Source organism: Bufo gargarizans, unplaced genomic scaffold, assembly GCF_014858855.1.
Source record: "Bufo gargarizans isolate SCDJY-AF-19 unplaced genomic scaffold, ASM1485885v1 original_scaffold_1605_pilon, whole genome shotgun sequence".
NCBI classification, from domain to species: domain Eukaryota; kingdom Metazoa; phylum Chordata; class Amphibia; order Anura; family Bufonidae; genus Bufo; species Bufo gargarizans.
In genome coordinates, this window is record NW_025334432.1 from 158036 (window position 1) to 175317 (window position 17282).

Consider the following 17282-nt stretch of genomic DNA (forward strand, 5'->3'; position numbering starts at 1 on the left):
TCGATCCCAGTATGTGCCACAATGACATCCACAGAATTCTGATGTCAGAAGGTTCTGATTCTCCATCTATCTGGTACCAGTGTCAATGTTTTATGTAAATTTGACCTTTTAAACAATCAGGTAACTAACCTGTAATATTATTACGCTCCAGAAATACATCCAGGCCCCTCTTGAATTCCTTTATTGTACTCACCATCACCACCTCCTCAGGCAGAGAGCTTCCATAGTCTCACTGCTCTTACCGTAAGACTCCTCTTCTATGTTTGTGTACAAACCTTCTTTCCTCCAGACGCAGAGGATGTCCCCTCGTCACAGTCCTGGGGATAAATAGATGATGGGAGAGATCTCTGTACTGACCCCTGATATATTTATACATATTAATTAGATCTCCTCTCAGTCGTCTTTTTTTCTAAAGTGAATAACCCTAATTTTGATCATCTTTCAGGGTACTGTAGTTGCCCCATTCCAGTTATTGCTTTAGTTGCCCTCCTCTGGACCCTCTCCAGCTCTGCTATGTCTGCTTTGTTCACAGGAGCCCAGAACTGTACACAGTACTCCATGTGTGGTCTGACTAATGATTTGTAAATTGGTAGGACTATGTTCTCATCACGGGCATCTATGCCCCTTTTGATGCAACCCATTATCTTATTGGCTTTGGCAGCAGCTGCCTGGCACTGGTTTCTACAGTTAAAGGGGTTTTCCAAGATTTTAATACTGATGACCCATCCTCTGGATAGGTCATCAATATCTGATCGATAGGGGTCCGACACCCGGGGCCCTCGCCGATCAGCTGTTTGAGAAGGCAGCAGCACTCCTGTGAGCGCTGTGGCCTTTGATATTGATATTTTACTGTGCAGCCCCTCTACAAGATGCTAAATAGGTCGAAGAGAATAGGGCCTTATTAGAGCATATGAACATATTGGTGTGGAGACCCACCCTCTATGAGCCAGAATGAAGAGCCATTTAATGACTTGCTGGACCTTTTATAACCTAGTGTGTGTGGTGTGTTTTTTTTTTTTTTTTTTAATCTCCTATCTTATCTGTGCACCACTCTTGTCTTTAGGCTGTGGCTGGTATGGCAGTCCCATTTAATTGAAACATACTGAACTGCAATACCAGACAAAGCCTGTGGACCTGATTGGAGCTATTTCTGAGGAAAATGAACATATCATTTTCTCCTCACCTTATTAAAGGGGTTGTCTCACTTCAGCAAATGGCATTTATCATGTAGACAAAGTTAATACAAGGCACTTACTAATGTATAGTGATTGTCCATATTGCTTCCTTTGCTGGCTGGATTCATTTTTCCATCACGTTATACACTGCTTGTTTCCAGGGGGTTACGACCACCCTGCAATCCAGCAGTGGAGGTCGTGCTTCCACACTATAAGAATAGGCGCTCTCCTATGGTCCCGGCAACTAGAGAGACCGGTGCCTTTCCCCATAGTGTGCAAGCACGGCTACTGCTCCTGGACTGCACGGTGGTCATAACCCCTGGGTATGAGCAGTGTATACTGTGATGGAGAAAGGAATTAGGCCAGCAAAGAAAGCAATATGGACAACCACAATACATTAGTAAGGGCCTTGTAGTAACATTGTCTACATGATAAATTACATTTGCTGAAGTGAGACAACTCCCTTAAGGTAGACCTTTTATATGTAACCTCTACATTTGGAGACCAGAAACAGGTGACATTAAATATATCTTGGTTTCCTACGTAGAAGTCCCAAAGAGGAGGACAAGTCTCCTGTAGACTCTTTGTAGTACATGTTCTATCTTCTGGTGAAATTACATCCTGATCCTGTTTTTTTTTCCTCCGCACAGATTATTTAGTCTATAAACTAGAGGCCCAGGAGGCCCTGAACAAAGAGAAGGTAAGTGCTTCATGGTGGTGGGAAAATGTGGTGTGCCATGTAGACAGTACTGGGGTCATTTATCAAACTGGTGTAAAGTAGAATATCTGTCTTAATTGGCCATAGCAACCAATCAGATTCCATCTTTCATTTTCCAAAGGTGCTGTCAAAAATAAGAGCTGGAATCTGGTTGGTTGCTATGGGCAACTAAGCCAGTTCTACTTTACACCAGTTTGATAAATGATCCCATATGTGTTTAAGGGGGTGGCACATACGTGCAGGGTTTGATGGTAAAACAGCAGGTAGATGGTCTCGAAATGGTAATGACTTTGAAGAGTCATTTCTAGAAAGTCAGCATTGCTCTGAGGAAGATGGGGCAGCCTTAACCCGGTCAACCTGTTTATTTTCAAATAGGAAATGTCTCCTTCCTCCAGAAATGTTTGCTGAGAGTCCTTGGGTGGAGTTGTACAGGGGTGGACTGGGAACTTAAAGTGGCCCTGGAGAAAAAAAAACTAAAAGTGGCCTCATGTTGTAGGCAGGTTCAAATTGACAGAAGGCGGGGCAACAGAATTAGGCGGGTCCAGCAATACCGTAGTGCGGAACAAAATACTGTCTCAGTAGATCCAAATACTAAAAGGCTGCACACAATACTACCTCAGCAGGACCAGATACCACAGTGCAGTACAAAATATTGCCTACATTTATTAATGCTGAGAGCATCTCATCTAAGAGGGCTTGGGCGGCCCTCTGGGCATCGGCCCACCGGGAAATATCCCTGCAAGGTCCATGGCCAGTCTGCGCATGGAGCTGTACCATCCAGTTTCTCATTTGATGAACGTGTTTTATATGTGAGGTGGTACTTTGATATTGTTTGAATGGGAGCTGAGCTACGGTAACCTGTCACGGCCACTGCACTATGAATAGAGCTATGCTCCCAGCTGAACTCAACGTGCTATTTCTGGCATCAGAGGCTGCAGGGAGCAGCTGATTGTTGGGATTATCACAGATCTGATAATAATGACCTATTCTGAGTATAGGACATACGTTTTATTTCCGGAAAACCCAACCCTGGTTTGGGAGCTTTCACGGCTCCTAAAATCTCGTCTGGGGGGGGCGGTTCACTCACTGGTTGCATGCAGCTCCCCTGACTATGCTATTAGAGGGATTAAAAGTCTGTGATTTGAGTTGTCTCTGATCATGGACTCTACTGACTGGTGTGCACTCTGTAAAATGGCAGGCACTCACCAGCTATGGCGTCCCTCAGCTCCTGAGCAGGCGCTTTTTTTTTTTTTTTTTTTTTTAACATGTAGAGCGGTTGTTGGGAAGATACTAATGACTCTGTTATTTTATTTTTTTTTCTCTTAAAAACTATTATCTGCTCAGCTCCTGCTGGATCAGTCATTAGGACTCTTGCTGCTTCTCCTAGTCCTGTCAGGATTACACAGATTTTTACTCGGAAATCCTGCTCCCGGTCATATAAACCCATATATCACAGAGCTCAGCTACTCTTCCTCTATCATAACCTGCTGTCAGATGGGGCACAAATCACATGACGGGTGCATTTTATGCTCCTCTTGGCATGACATGGTTTGTTTTGCCAGGAGTGTTCCTTGAAAGAGAAAGTCATCCGTTTTATGGTGTCCTAACTAGGGGCAAAATAAACTAGTGACAGATCTCCTTAGCAAAATAGCTGGGTCGCTTTCTTTTGTGGACGCAGATGTTTTACTAAAATCTTGTATTGAACGGCTCCAGTGCATGCTGATAAGTCCTGACATTCATGCGCTCCTCTCTCCCCGCCCCCTGCGGCTAATTCATATGGGAGGGGAAAAACTGTCAATCAGAGGCAGGAGGCGGAGAAAGCCAGGAGCTCATGAATATCAGGACTCATTGGCATGCTCTGGAGATGTTAGAAACTAGCAGTATAAAACTGGCAACTTAAAACAGATTTGCTTTAAGGACTCAAAATGTAACTGAGAATGTCCCTATTCGATAGCCTTAAGAATAAATGTTCAAAATAGACAGAGAAAAGGTTTCCACTAGTCCTTATTACTAGGCCACAGTGACATGTGCCCATAGCAGCCAATCACAGGTAACAGTCATGATCTAAGTATGGACTGCACATGTCAAGTACGGTATGTCATTACTACAGCCTAGTGAACAGGCCACGGTGCGGGGCCACAGATCTGCATATGTGTGAACGTTTCATCAGCCAGGATGGAAACCTGCTGCCGACAGTGGCTCTAAACCTGATGCTCTTCGTGCAAACATGTATTGGGTTGTTACAAGATATTTAGTGTACGGCCACACTGGAAAGGTTCTCCACTGGAGTTTGCTGCGTTTTCCGTAGTGGAGACTTTGCTGCAGATATGCCATGGATTTTTCTCTACATAGCAAAGAGTGAAATCCACAGCATAAGGCCTTACGCACACGACCGTTTTTTTTTTTTTAAGGTCCGCAAAAACGGGGTCCGTAGATCCGTGACCGTTTTTTCGTCCGTGGGTCTTCCTTGTTTTTTGGAGGATCCACGGACATGAAAAATGAGTCAAGTCAAGTTTGCCATTGAAATAATAGGAAAAAACGGACGCGGATGACAATCTTGTGTGCATCCGTGATTTTTCACGGACCCATTGACCTGAGTGGGTCCGTGAACCGTTGGCCGTGAAAAAAAAGACCTTTTTTTCACGGCCAGGAAACACGGATCACGGATGCGGCTGCCAAACGGTGCATTTTCCGATTTTTCCACAGACCCATTAAAAGTCAATGGGTCCGCGAAAAATAACGGAAAACGGCACAACGGCCACGGATGCACACAACGGTCGTGTGCATGAGGCCTTAGTTTGCATGCTGTAGATTTGAAGTCCTCGGGTCAATTTTAAGATGCAGACTACTGCAAACTACTGCTCTGTGTATTCGCGGTATATCCGTCTCACGTGGACATACTCTAACTGGTGCAATTTACATTTTAACCACTGTTTAACCCTGTGTTCTGCTTCTTTCAGCAAGATTCTATGAATCGCTATGGGGCTCTTAGTTCACAACACAAGATTCTCAAGGTAAGAACAACTAAGCACGTTTCCATTTATTCTACTAAAGTCAACATTTTAGAGTTATCAATTTAAGACCTGCTCCAGACCTGCTCCAGTGCTGCTGCCCTGTCATCTTCCCAAGTTGCAGCAAGTAATGTATTGTTTGGCTGCAGCGGTGGCGTTCCATATGGCACTGCAGCAAAACTGGCCTCAGTGGTGAACAGCACAAGACAACTGAGGCCAGTGGGTGGCTGCAGTGGTATACAGAACATCATTGGCTGCAGCTGGAAAAGATGACAGAGCAATAGGGCTGGATCAGGGTGGGCGTTGGAGCTGAAGGCGATTTTTATTTGACTTTTTTGTAATTTTTATTTTACCAGGCCACACCTATCAATTAAAATAGAAATAGACTTTAAATCCATATATTGTAAGCTCCCCCTAGTGGTGGATGTATGCAGACAGAACTTTATCATCCAACCGTATGACTGTGTGCTGGGAAGTAGTTGGAGTTCTAGGTGTTCAAAAATTGTCTCCAATCCCTAGAAGGAGATATTAAATATATATATTATGAAGTTACAGTAGACATTTATCTCTACATAAAATAATATTTATGTGGCCCTGTTTGAGGATAAATAAGCAGAATAACAAAGTGTTTTTTAGGAGTAGAATATTAATGACCTACCCTCAGGATAGGTCATCAATATCTGATCAGTGAGGGTCCAGTGGTAGCGGTACCGGGTGCTGGACAAGGAGATATTGATTACCTGTTCTGAGTATAGGCCATCAATATTCTACTACTGGAAAATCCCTTTAATATAGAAAGTTTGGAAGGAGAATATGAGAAATGAGGCGTCTATAAAGTTTTCTGCAGAATATTGCACCCATCCAGATCCTTTAATAATGATGACTGGTGACCCAGTTGGGTGGGGTTTATGCAAATTTTGCTTTTAAAAGTAGGTTAGTGGCAGCCATAGGGGTGGTTTTTTTATTCTCAATGATTCCTAAGGCTTTGTTCACATCTGCGTTGTGGTTTCCATTTATAACTAGGGATGAGAGAACTTGTGTTTTCAAGTTCGGGTTATCAAAGAATTCCATTATGGATTCTGCTACCACGGACCATCATGGAATTCTTCGATAACCTGAACCTTGTACGCCGAATTTGAAAACGCAAGTTCGCTCAACACTAATTATAACACAAGCCACAATGCTGTGCCAAATCTTTTGTGTTATGGATCCCAGTGGTGCTCGATTGCTGCAGGTCACCCTGTTACCCTTGCCATCGGAAACTCAGAATGGTGTCTCCTGTACGTAGGGGACAAGAGGCTAAGCCGAGGCTCAATGAATCTAGGTCCTGGATTAGTGGTGACTGTTTTTAAAGGGAACCTGTCTCCATAAAATGCAGTGTAATCTGCAGGCGGCATGTTATAGAGCAGGAGGAGCTCACAATGCCCGAGCCCCTCCTATAGACAAAACGTACTCAGTCCCCGACACCCGCGTCGCTCCTGATCCCCGCACAGCCAGCGCTGCATCTCCCCGTCGCACAGATCAAAACGTTCCGTGATGTGGGGGAGCAACCAATAGCAGGCCGCGACTGTGACCAGCCTCCCTAGTTTCACCTGAGATGCTAGGGAGGCTGGTCACCTTTGCGGCCTGCTATTGGCTCCTCCCCCAATTGCCACACAGGGAGATGCAGCGGTGGCCATATCGTATAGTCTATAGGAGGGGTCCGGACATTGTGGGGGGTATTTGTACTATTAGATAACCCCTTCAAAATGTCTGTTCTTTCTGAGCTAACTAGTCATATGGACGTCTTATCAGTGGTTGATAGCCTTCCCTGTATTTGTGTATACATAGACAGCTGTCAGTCACTGGTAAGACGGCCCCTGTGTATAACTGAGCTCAGAAAGAGCTGAGATTTAAATGAATAAAATAAAAGTAACGCTGAATCTTTTCCTATAAAACTGTATATCAATTTGCTGATGGGTCCTCCTTTAAGATCAGGTTCTCCAACCTGTTGCGTGCTCTGTTTCAAAACTATAACTCCCATCATGTTGTAGTACAGGTGGCTTTTATGGATATAGGACCAAAGAAAGGACGATTACAGTGGATTCCAAAGCTAGAGATTTGGAGGTAGAAAGGGTTAATCTTGAATCATTGTTTTTAGATCATATGTGGGTTAAATGCCCTTGACCACAATACAAGCATTAAGGGCATTTGCTCGGACAGTAAACCCTGTAACAAAATGACTGGTCACCCTGATGTCATCAGTGAACCCTGCGGTGCTCCTGTCACTCAATCCATCCTCCTCTACTGTTGTTGCCATGAGAACTGATTGGGCTTCTTCTATCTGAGGTCTAGATTGTTCCTTGTCTGCGCTGATAATCAAATCTCTAAAATTATTAAAATAAATATCTTTGACTTTGCCAAGATCAGAACATTCCATATTAATAAAAATAACGTAGGAAATTGCGGTCATAGTTCAGTCCTTGTAGTAATGTTTTGGTCCATTGAACGTAGTGAAGGACATTTCAGATGATGAGCAGCACTCACTGGTTTTGATCCATCAGGTGATCATCCGTGGAGGACATATATATACGTTCCAACCCAAATTGTGGGTTATTTGAGCCTAGTATTGTGTACTTCCCAAATGCGACAAAGCTTGATTTGTTCAGTCCCCCGTTGCCTGCTGTAGAGGGCCTATTACGCTGCCCCCATCCACATTAGAATGACCTTGTTTCTACCAAAATTGCTGAGCATGGCCAACATCAAAATTAATCACCACTTTATTTTTTTTATCATATCCTACTTGGATCCAATTCAGCAGTTTTCAGCATTGATATTTTGAATAGAAAACTCCAAATACCATGTCTGGTGAAGCTAGATGTTTTGGCCAATGTCTGCTGGGCCTCAAGCAACCTATATTCTTGACAACTTAAAGGATCTATAAATAAATCGCGCACAGAGGGGTGGGTTACGGCCCGGGTCCAAACCACTCCATGCTCCCTTGATCCTCTGGCTTCCTCTTCCAGACCCTCCATCTCCTTGACGGGGCCAGGTTCCTGCATAGTGATCTCACTTGGCACTGTGAATCAGGAAGGAGAAGACTGGGTTGACAGAGGAAGCAGAAGGAGCAAGGGAGCACAGAATGGCTGGGACCCACATTGCTTAGAAAAATGAAGTTTTAATATGCAAGTCAGCTTCTAGGAGCATTTCTGTTAGAACTAGAGGCTCTGCCCTCTCTGCAACTGCTGCTCCTTCTCCAGTTTGTGGACAGCATCAGGCAGTGAAACCATCATCATACCTGGCCCTGTCAATCAAACTGGAGAGGGCACAGAAGTTACAGAGACAGCAGATCCTCTAGGTGTAATGGCAACACCCCCGTTGCTCCGAGAGGCTCATACATTTTTCTCAGCAATGCGGACACATATGAACACGGGACCAACACAGATGTCTTCAGCTGCCGAGCGCACATGTAACTTTCTCAATTAGAAAATCCTTTGCACCCTGAACACGTCTGTCCATGGTGTGTTTCAAGTATTGCCACTCAGTCCTGTGACTGGGGCTGAACTGCAATACTAGATACCGCCTGTGAAAAACAGTGGCACTGTATCTGAGGGGAAACGAGCATCCCCGTTTTCTAATCCTGGTCTCTCCCCACTTCCATATGATGTCTGGCTATTTACTCCTAGTCTTGTATTTCCTGCCTAACATGGGAGCTTTTAAACGGTAGCGCTACATCTGCAGTAAAATGTCAGCTATTTTCAGTGTCTCTAATAGTTTCATCTTTCTATTACCTTTCCATTTTTTTTTTTTTTTTTTTTTTTTTTTTTAAATGGCAGCAATTTTTTTTCATTTTTTTTGCCTTTGTGCCCGTTTAAGTACTTGATCGATTGTAATTTTCGGTACATCACAGGATTAGAAGGCCGCGGGCACGACCTAGGCTGCCATAGAGCATTGCTGCAGCGTAAATAGTGTTCTAGGCGAGCCTTGTGCTCGGCACATTATGAGCCCTTTATTGGTAGGTTTGTGATGTCTTTTTATTGCGCTTGGCACATCTCTATTCAGCGCTCTTGTAAAGATAAATTTTCGGAACAATCTCAGAGGGGGGGATGGAAGGGGTACTGTGCCCTTTCTAAAAAAATAATAATAATCCATGAGCATGATGGCATGTTTTTTTATTTTTTTTATTGCTTTTTTGCATAACTCTCGGCATGTTCAACGTTTGGAATCTACCACATAGCTCTAGCTCCAGTCATCTGTTTTAATGAATATTTGTATACCCTTTTAAAGGGGTTTTCTAGGAATATAATGTTGGTGGTCTATCCTCAGGATAAGTTGTAGGTTATCGATATCATATAGGTGGTGTCCGACTCCAGGATGTGGCAGTCTGTTGACCGCTGCAGCCTCCTCCCCGCATGCTAAGCACAGCACCGTCCATTGTATACTGGCTGTGCTTGGTATTGCAGGCCCATTGACTTGAATAGGACTGAGCTAGGCCATGTGACCGATGAATGTGATATTACTGGCCAAGGGAGACCAGAGCGCCGCAGCCTCTACAAACAGCTGATCCTCCCCTTCCCTCTCTGATATTAATAACCTATCCTGAGGACAGATCCTCAGTATTACACTCCCTGAAAACCCCTTTGAAACAATATGGGCCAGATTAATCATTACTCTGACAGCTCACTCCACTATCACATATGGCTAAAGTCAGTTTTAGCCAAGTCAGATTTATGATCAGCCCTTTAACACTGATAAATGTGGTTTGACGGTAGCAGTTTATCCTTCAGTAAGCGGCTTTAAAAAAGTTGCATGTTCTTTTAAAAAGTTGCATAAGATAAGCATGGTCCTCACTGGAGTGATTTTGCGCTTTTTTTTTTTGCGACTTTTTTTAAATTGTCACAATAGTAAATCTGTCTAGAGATTCATTTACATAAGAAAACATGCCCACTTTCAGAAAACTGGCAAGCATAGCGCAAGCCAATAAAAGTCGCAAATTTTTGCTTAGTTTAAGCGATTGCGCAAAAATTTGCGACTTTTTTACTCCATTATTCTGACTTGAGCTAATGATAAATCTGGCCCTATATCTTTTGTTGTTATGCCATCCCTATATTCCTCCTGGAAATGCATGAGTAACCTGACAAATGGTGTTCCCATTCTCCCTGTTGGGGGTGGAAAGCAGTCTAATCACTGTCAGCACTGGTTGAACAGTGTCGGGGTGTAGAGGACAGGCCCCATTTACAAGGGTAATGGTGACACCAAGTTGTCCATTTTATTTATACATTTGCTGTAGGAATAACAGAGGAATGGCACAAAGGATAGTTTATGAAACATGCAAGTTGTGCCTGGTATCTTCTGTTTAATGAGTAACTACAGATATGAAATGTCTGTATCCCTGGGGCTGATAACCAAGTGCTGGGGCAGTATAGATATTTCAGGGGTTGGAAGAGTGGAATCTGCTTTGTTTGTCAGAGATCGACCTCAAGCAGTTGTCACTTCCCCTCTTCCGTCATGAGGAAGGATCTGTAATATATATTGATCCGAAACGCGTAGATGAAAAGAGCCTGATGTTTGGTTTTAAGCACTTTTCCTAATAAAATTCGCACTACGAGGTGAAGCTGGACAATCTACTTTTTTTTTTGCTACTTCCCAGCCTTGGTTCCGGTTCTGTGTCCGAGCTCCTCGGTGGTGTATGGTGAGGTGAGCTCCAACTTGGTGTTTTTCACTTCCCCTCTTGGTAGATGTTATAAAAGTATAGGGGGCGACACTGAGCAATTGCCCGATTTAGCGCTTACCATTCATCCGTTTTCTTTCTACTAGAATCAGAATGAAGAAATGAAGAAGCAGCTGTCCGACTTGCAGGTGGAGCACAGCAATCTGAAGCTAGAACACCGCAAGAGCGAGGAGCTGCGCAATCAGCAACTGACCCAACTGCAGAGGGAGAAGGAGAGCGAGACTGCCGGGCTGCAGGGTGAGAGTGACTGCCCCTGACATCGGGGGTGTATCCTGTATGCATTGCTGTATGTAAATCCTTATGACTGTGGCTCCAAAGGTGCAGCTCCGGGATCCACTGCCGGTGATCTCCTTCTACTGCCGAGCAAAAAAGTCATAAACCAAATCCCAATTAGGTCTCCCTTTTGATCGATATCCTAAAATTTATGGTTTTACACTTATTATAATCTCTATTCTAAATGACATGGTGATTATATAGTAGAATATTATATGATATTACATTTTATGGTGTCAGTAGGCCTGTGGACGTATAAAGGTGAAAGGAGTAGATCAAGTACCCACGATAACCCGTAAAACTGTTGATAATCTACGCCTTATAATACATCCCAACTGCTGCGGAACCTCTTTTTAAAGAAGTGAAAGCTTTATGGCGTTCACCCGGTGACGTGAAGCTTTCCCTTTTCTCAAAGTAATTGGGGTGGATTGATCAAGAATAGGAGAGGCAATCCGATTGGTTGCTATAAGAGACTGATCCACTTCCCCTTTGCCTATGAGGTTCTGAAGCAGCTGGGGCAATATGATTTATAATAAATAATCCAGCGGAGAAGAGGGAGCTTCATGTCAGTCACCTGCTTAGTTATTTCTTCTATGTGTCCGGCTTGGGTGACATTTCTCATGATTTCTGTATTTTTATGTGCAGATACCATATTAAAACTGCGGGAGGAGAGTAAGTTACTTAGAAGGGCCCACCAGGATGTCCACATGCAGCTCCTCGGTGCACAGGTAACTCCACCCATGCAGAGCGGAAGCGTTGCTAGTAGGAGAGAGCATCTCTGGAGCAGAGTGCTGTAGGATTACATAATGCATTGAAATATCAATACCTCGATTGGTTCCATAATGACATCTTCAGTATTTTAATACTAAGCAGAGCAGCTTAGCCCTTATTTTGCTGTGCTTAAAAGTCCATGCTGTACTCTGAGCCCTGCTCTGACAGTGAAGAGAGAGAGGTGGACCCTGACCAAGCTTGGAAATAACTCTGTGCATATTTAACTTTTAGGCCTCATGTACACGACCGTCTGTGTTTTGCGGTCCGCAAATTGCGGATCCGCAAAAAAAACTGACGACGTCTGTATGGTATCTGTTATTTTTGTGGATACATTGTAATAATGCCTATCCTTGTCCGCAAACTAGAAAATAATAGGACATGCATTATTTATTTATTTTTTGCGGGGTTACGCAACGGACATACTGTGCGGACAGCACATGGTGTGCTGTCCACATTTTTTGCGGACCCTATTTTTATAAAAAAAACGGAACGGACAAGGAAACAAAATACGGTCATGTGCATGAGGCCTTATTCTGTGTCTTCATTTCAGAGGTCTTTAAACTAGGCCCTGCTGTAGGCAGAGAGGCAGAGACTCTTATCAGTGAGCCACAGGTTTCATTGTTGTTAAAGGAGAGTCTGTCACCTGTTTTTTTCACCAATATAACTAAGGCCTCTTTCACACGAGTGTGTCCGGATAAGGTCCGGATGCGTTGCAGTAAACCCGTGCGAGTAGGTACCCAATTGCAGTCAGTTTTGACTGCGATTGCGTTCAGTTTTTATCACACGGGTGCAGTGCGTTTTGCACGCTCGTGATAAAAAACTGAATGTGGTACCCAGACCCGAACTTCTTCACAGAAGTTCATGTTTGGGTTCAAGGTTGTGTAGATTGTGATATTTTTCCTTATAACATGGGTATAAGGGAAAATAATAGCATTCTGAATACAGAATGCATAGTACAATAAGGCTGGAGGGGTTAAAAAAATAAAATAAAAATTTAACTCTCCTTAATCCACTTAATCTCTTCTGTCTTATTCTTTGAGGAATAGGACCCTTGATGACGCGCATCACATGGTCCGTCACATGATCCATCACCATGGTAAAAGATCATGTGATGAGCGCAGTGACATCATCAAAGGTCCTAATTCCTCAAAGAAGAAGACAGAAGAGATGCCGGCTGCGCGAACAAGTGGATTAAGGCGAGTTAATTTTATTTTTATTTTTTTAACCCCTCCAGCCCTATTATTCTATGCATTCTGTATTCACATTCAGTTTTTTATCACGCACGTGCATAACGCATTGCACCAGCGCGATAAAAACGGAACGCAATCTCAGTCAAAACTACTTACTCGCGCGGGTTTGCCACAATGCATCCAGACACGCTCATGTGAAAGAGGCCTAAGCATTGCCCCATAGAAGATTGCAGACACATTCCAAGCATACCTGTGTGCACTTTGTCTATATACCACGAAAAAAGCATTAAAGCATTTTTATTCTACTGGAAAAATATATATTTAAACATTTTTGTAATGGGCTCTATGAAATGAATCACACAACCACTGGTACTCCCACTGAAAGCAGCACAGGATGGTAGTCCTGTAATAGCCTGCTGAAAACCTTCCATTTCCTATATAGTATATTATACAGTCTATTGCTCTACATAGAAGGTGGTATTCCTGGCTGCCATTGAAATAGTCCTGTCTTCCAATGACAACTAGTACTCCTATAGAGCAGCTCAGGGTGGTGGTAATGTCACATCCAGCTGTAAGCATACCATCCCTTATAGAGTACACTATACACAGCTGAGTGCATTGCCTTCTTATAGAAGGGTGATACTCCCAGTTCTCTTACACTGTGTCAGCTCCATGGACAAGTGGTACTCCCATTTTAAAAGAAGCTCATTCGGATTGTTAATAGCCGTGCAAGTCAGATTTTTTTTTTTTTTTTTTTTTAATGCACACCTGGTTTTATCGCTGAAAATGCAAAGTATCATTTTGGTGTCGAGCATCATGTTACTTTACTTGGTATCGGTATTAAAGTCCTAATGCTGGTATCGTGATGACCCTACAGTGCTGTATGGGAGCACATGAAGTGCCTATGTTTCCCTAGTACAGGTCCTTGAGGACTCTGTATGCCACCGTCCAGTCATGAGGTCTAAGGGTCACTTGATGGATGAACTGCTAATTTTGAAGCTTTGCTGGACACCCACTGAGACATCCTGCAGGACTGGGAGCACATACATTACTGAGGCGTAGTCTTCTCCCAGCTGGCTGAGTATTCTAGTTTTATTTCGTCTTGGTACATTGTGATCTGTGTTCAGTGCCGCAGGCTAAGCAAAAATCACAAAAGAAGATAAAAAAACAAAGATAAAACATCATGCACGATATGATGAATAAATAAGCGGATGTGCATGGCTACATTTATAAAAAAAGGATCACAGAAAACAAATAATAATGCACTAACACAATAGATGCAAGCATTATATATGGACTAGGCCCTCACTCTGATATAATAAAATCTGAGACTGTCAGCCAACATATTTTGATCAAAACACATCTGTGCCCGCCTACCAGCGCCAAGGTGGTCTCAGTCAGGCAGGTGCTACTCTAAACCTACCTATGCCATTGGGCATCTACATTGAGGAGAGCAGGCCCTGCACAAATAGTGTGCTGCTCCTAGTCATCTCTGTGTGCATCAAGCAACCAATGAGAGGAGGAGCATGTACAGCTATATGTACCACCTAATCAAGGTCGCCTGTGGCATAGGAGGGGCAAAATGCACAAGAATGCCACTCCCAGGATAAAATGGGAGCGCATTCAGACTTGAAGGTGCCACTCCCTCAAGTGTATACTACAGACTAAACAAAAATCACAGAAAAAAAGATAAAAAGCAAAGATAAAAACATCCTGCGCGATATGATAAATGAATATGCGGATGTGCATGGCTACATTTATGAAAAGAATCACAGAAAACAAAACAGAATGCACTAACACAATAGGTGCAAGCATTATATATGGACTAAGCCCTCGAACAGCTGATCAGCGGGGGTGCCGGGAGTAGGACCTCCACCGATCAGATACTAATGACCCATCCTGAGGATAGGTCATCAGTATAAGATATTTGGAAAGCCCCTTTAAGGCAAATTAGCTTTTTAGAAAAGGAGGAAAACCATTGACATCTAGAACAGCTCTAGTGGCAGCCATATTGCTTGTCACCCAGTTCACCTAGAAACAAGTATAATGAAAACATTGGTTGAGACAGCATGATCAAAAAGGACAGCTCATCGTTGTTGGGATATATCTGTGTATTTGTACCCGTGCCCGGTGATGCAGTTTGGCAAAAATTTCTAGAGTGTTGCGCGCCCCCCCCCCCCCCCCCCCTTTCCCATTTTTACTGATTGGTGGGGGTCTCTTGAGGATGCGGGGGTCTCTTGAGGATGTGGCGGCTCTCCACATATCTCTTTTAGTAAATACTTACATTTCCCTTCCTCTGTTATTCCTCTAAGAATGAATCCACACACCCTGATGCTATCCAATCAGTGCTAACAGTGTCCTATTGTGTAGGAACACACCCTGTGAACGAGTTGTGCATACTTTTCCAGGAGGTATAACAGAGGAATAGCAGAACTTAAATACAATATTTCCAGAACTGTTATTTCATAGAAAATGCAGGTATTTGCTAAAACAGACACTTCAGGAGGGGTGACTGGTTCTTTTTGAGGTGGAAAAATCTGTTTGTCCTTAAGGTGCTAATTGCTTTCAGACTTCGGCAGGTGTACCTCAGACCCACCCAGGCCAGGCACTGGAAGGAGCATCCCTTTAACACCTCTAATAGTCACCTACTTTGTAAATTTACATTTGTCATTTCAAGTATTAGAGTTTGTTGCTTGAACGCTGATAACCTAAGTGCAGCAGACAATTTACCATCCATGTGGTCTTGAAAATGAAGCTGTAAATCAATTCTGCATGACTCAGTGAGACTACTGATCCTCTGGGAGCCCTTTAGTAAATGAAGTGCTAGTACCAGGCTAGCTCGACAGGGAATTGGTTTACAGAACATGCTATTTAATTAGGCAGCAGGAGGATATCTGCATAATTATTTAGCATTTTCAGCTTCTCAGAGACCTGAAGTTATTGGATTCTTAATTTTAAAGGGATTCCCTATTGTTTTTGCAAGTGATGGCCTATCCTCAGAATACGCCATCACTGCCTGATCGCCTGGGGTCTGACACTTTTTGTACCCCCACGATCAGCTGTTCAACATTAGCTCTAGTGCTGGAAGTCTGCGCTAATAATACACAGCCCTGTCCTCTGTATAGAGCAGGGATGCCCAACCTGTGGCCCTCCAGCTGTTGTAAAAGTACAACTCCCACCATGCCCTGCTGTAGGCTGATGTCTGTAGGCTCTCAGGGCATGCAGGGAGTTGTAGTTTTGCAACAGCTGGAGGGCTGTAGTTTGGGTATCCCTGGTGTAGAGGATGTTGCTGGTTACTGGAGGACTTCAGTAGGAGCAGTGCTTCAGTAACCAGGTCTGGCCACTAGGGCTGCAGCTATTGATTATTTTAGTAATCAAGTATTCTACCGATTAAAATCGAGTACTCTAATAAGAAAAAAACAATTGAAAGAAAGTTTTCCTTTTATAAAAACTTATCAGTCCCCTCCCAGCGCCATCAGTTCCCTCCAGCACCAGTGAAATCAAATGCTTACCTTTCCTGCTAGGGGCACTGCTGACACTCCACAGTTCTTTCATCCTCTTCTTCATGCGCTGCACTGTCCTTCTGACGTGACGCAGCGTCGGGTCACAGTGAGCGCTTACACACATCATCAGGATATAGTGCACGTATGTCAGGAGGACAATGCATCACGGTGCCAGCCAGCGGGAGACCAAGGTATTAACAAGCGCTTCAATCGCGCTCCATGGTCACATGGTACAAACAAATCTTCAATGCAAAAAATTAGAGTAATCGTTTCAGGTCTGCTGGCCACTACACAGTGGATGGAGCTGTGTAGTTCTGGTGCCAGAGGTACTGCACAACAGCTGATTGGCGGAGGTGTGGGGTATCAGACACACGCCAGTTGGATAGTAATGACCTAGTTGGCATGTTCAGTGCATCTGGCATGATGACTTTAATAGATTGGGATTATCAAGGAAATCTTAGAGGGTGTGTCCTGTAAAGTCCAGGATTTGATCGGTCACTCCCTTGCGTCTTGGGTACAGGCAATGGCGGATTATAATAGGGGCATTTGTACTCATGTGAGTACAGTACAACAGACCCATGGTTAGATAGGAACTAACTGTATCGTGTATTACTGTGAAGCAGTCCGTTCTGGTCAGGGGAGCCGTGGTCGCTTTAAATTTGGGACTTCACACTAATTCTATGGTATAGTAATTAGTTGATGACGTATAATGAGAACTTCTGTTAGAAAAATGCACCATTAGACTAACTGTAATGGGATCTTCTGTCTGTCCCATAATCCTCCTCATGAAGAAACGCATAACCTAGAAATGAATGACACGGTAAACAGGAGATATATTTCACCCCACCGTGTGTCTGACACCAGAATTTTCAACATGGTCCTGAAAGAAAGTCTTGAAGAAATCTTACAAAGAACACGGGTAAATTTCCTC

The 17282-nt window shown here is 43.5% G+C and overlaps 1 protein-coding gene across 1 annotated transcript in view; it reads left to right on the forward strand.

The window, feature by feature from the left end:
• The window catches only part of LOC122923431 (Golgi integral membrane protein 4-like), a 106722-nt gene that overhangs the window by 60776 nt on the left and 28664 nt on the right, over positions 1-17282 (forward strand). The window contains exons 3-6 of the mRNA XM_044274241.1: positions 1826-1875; positions 4854-4907; positions 10701-10851; positions 11533-11615. Coding sequence (XP_044130176.1) covers positions 1826-1875; positions 4854-4907; positions 10701-10851; positions 11533-11615 — 338 coding nt within the window. The remainder of the gene's footprint in view (positions 1-1825; positions 1876-4853; positions 4908-10700; positions 10852-11532; positions 11616-17282) is intronic.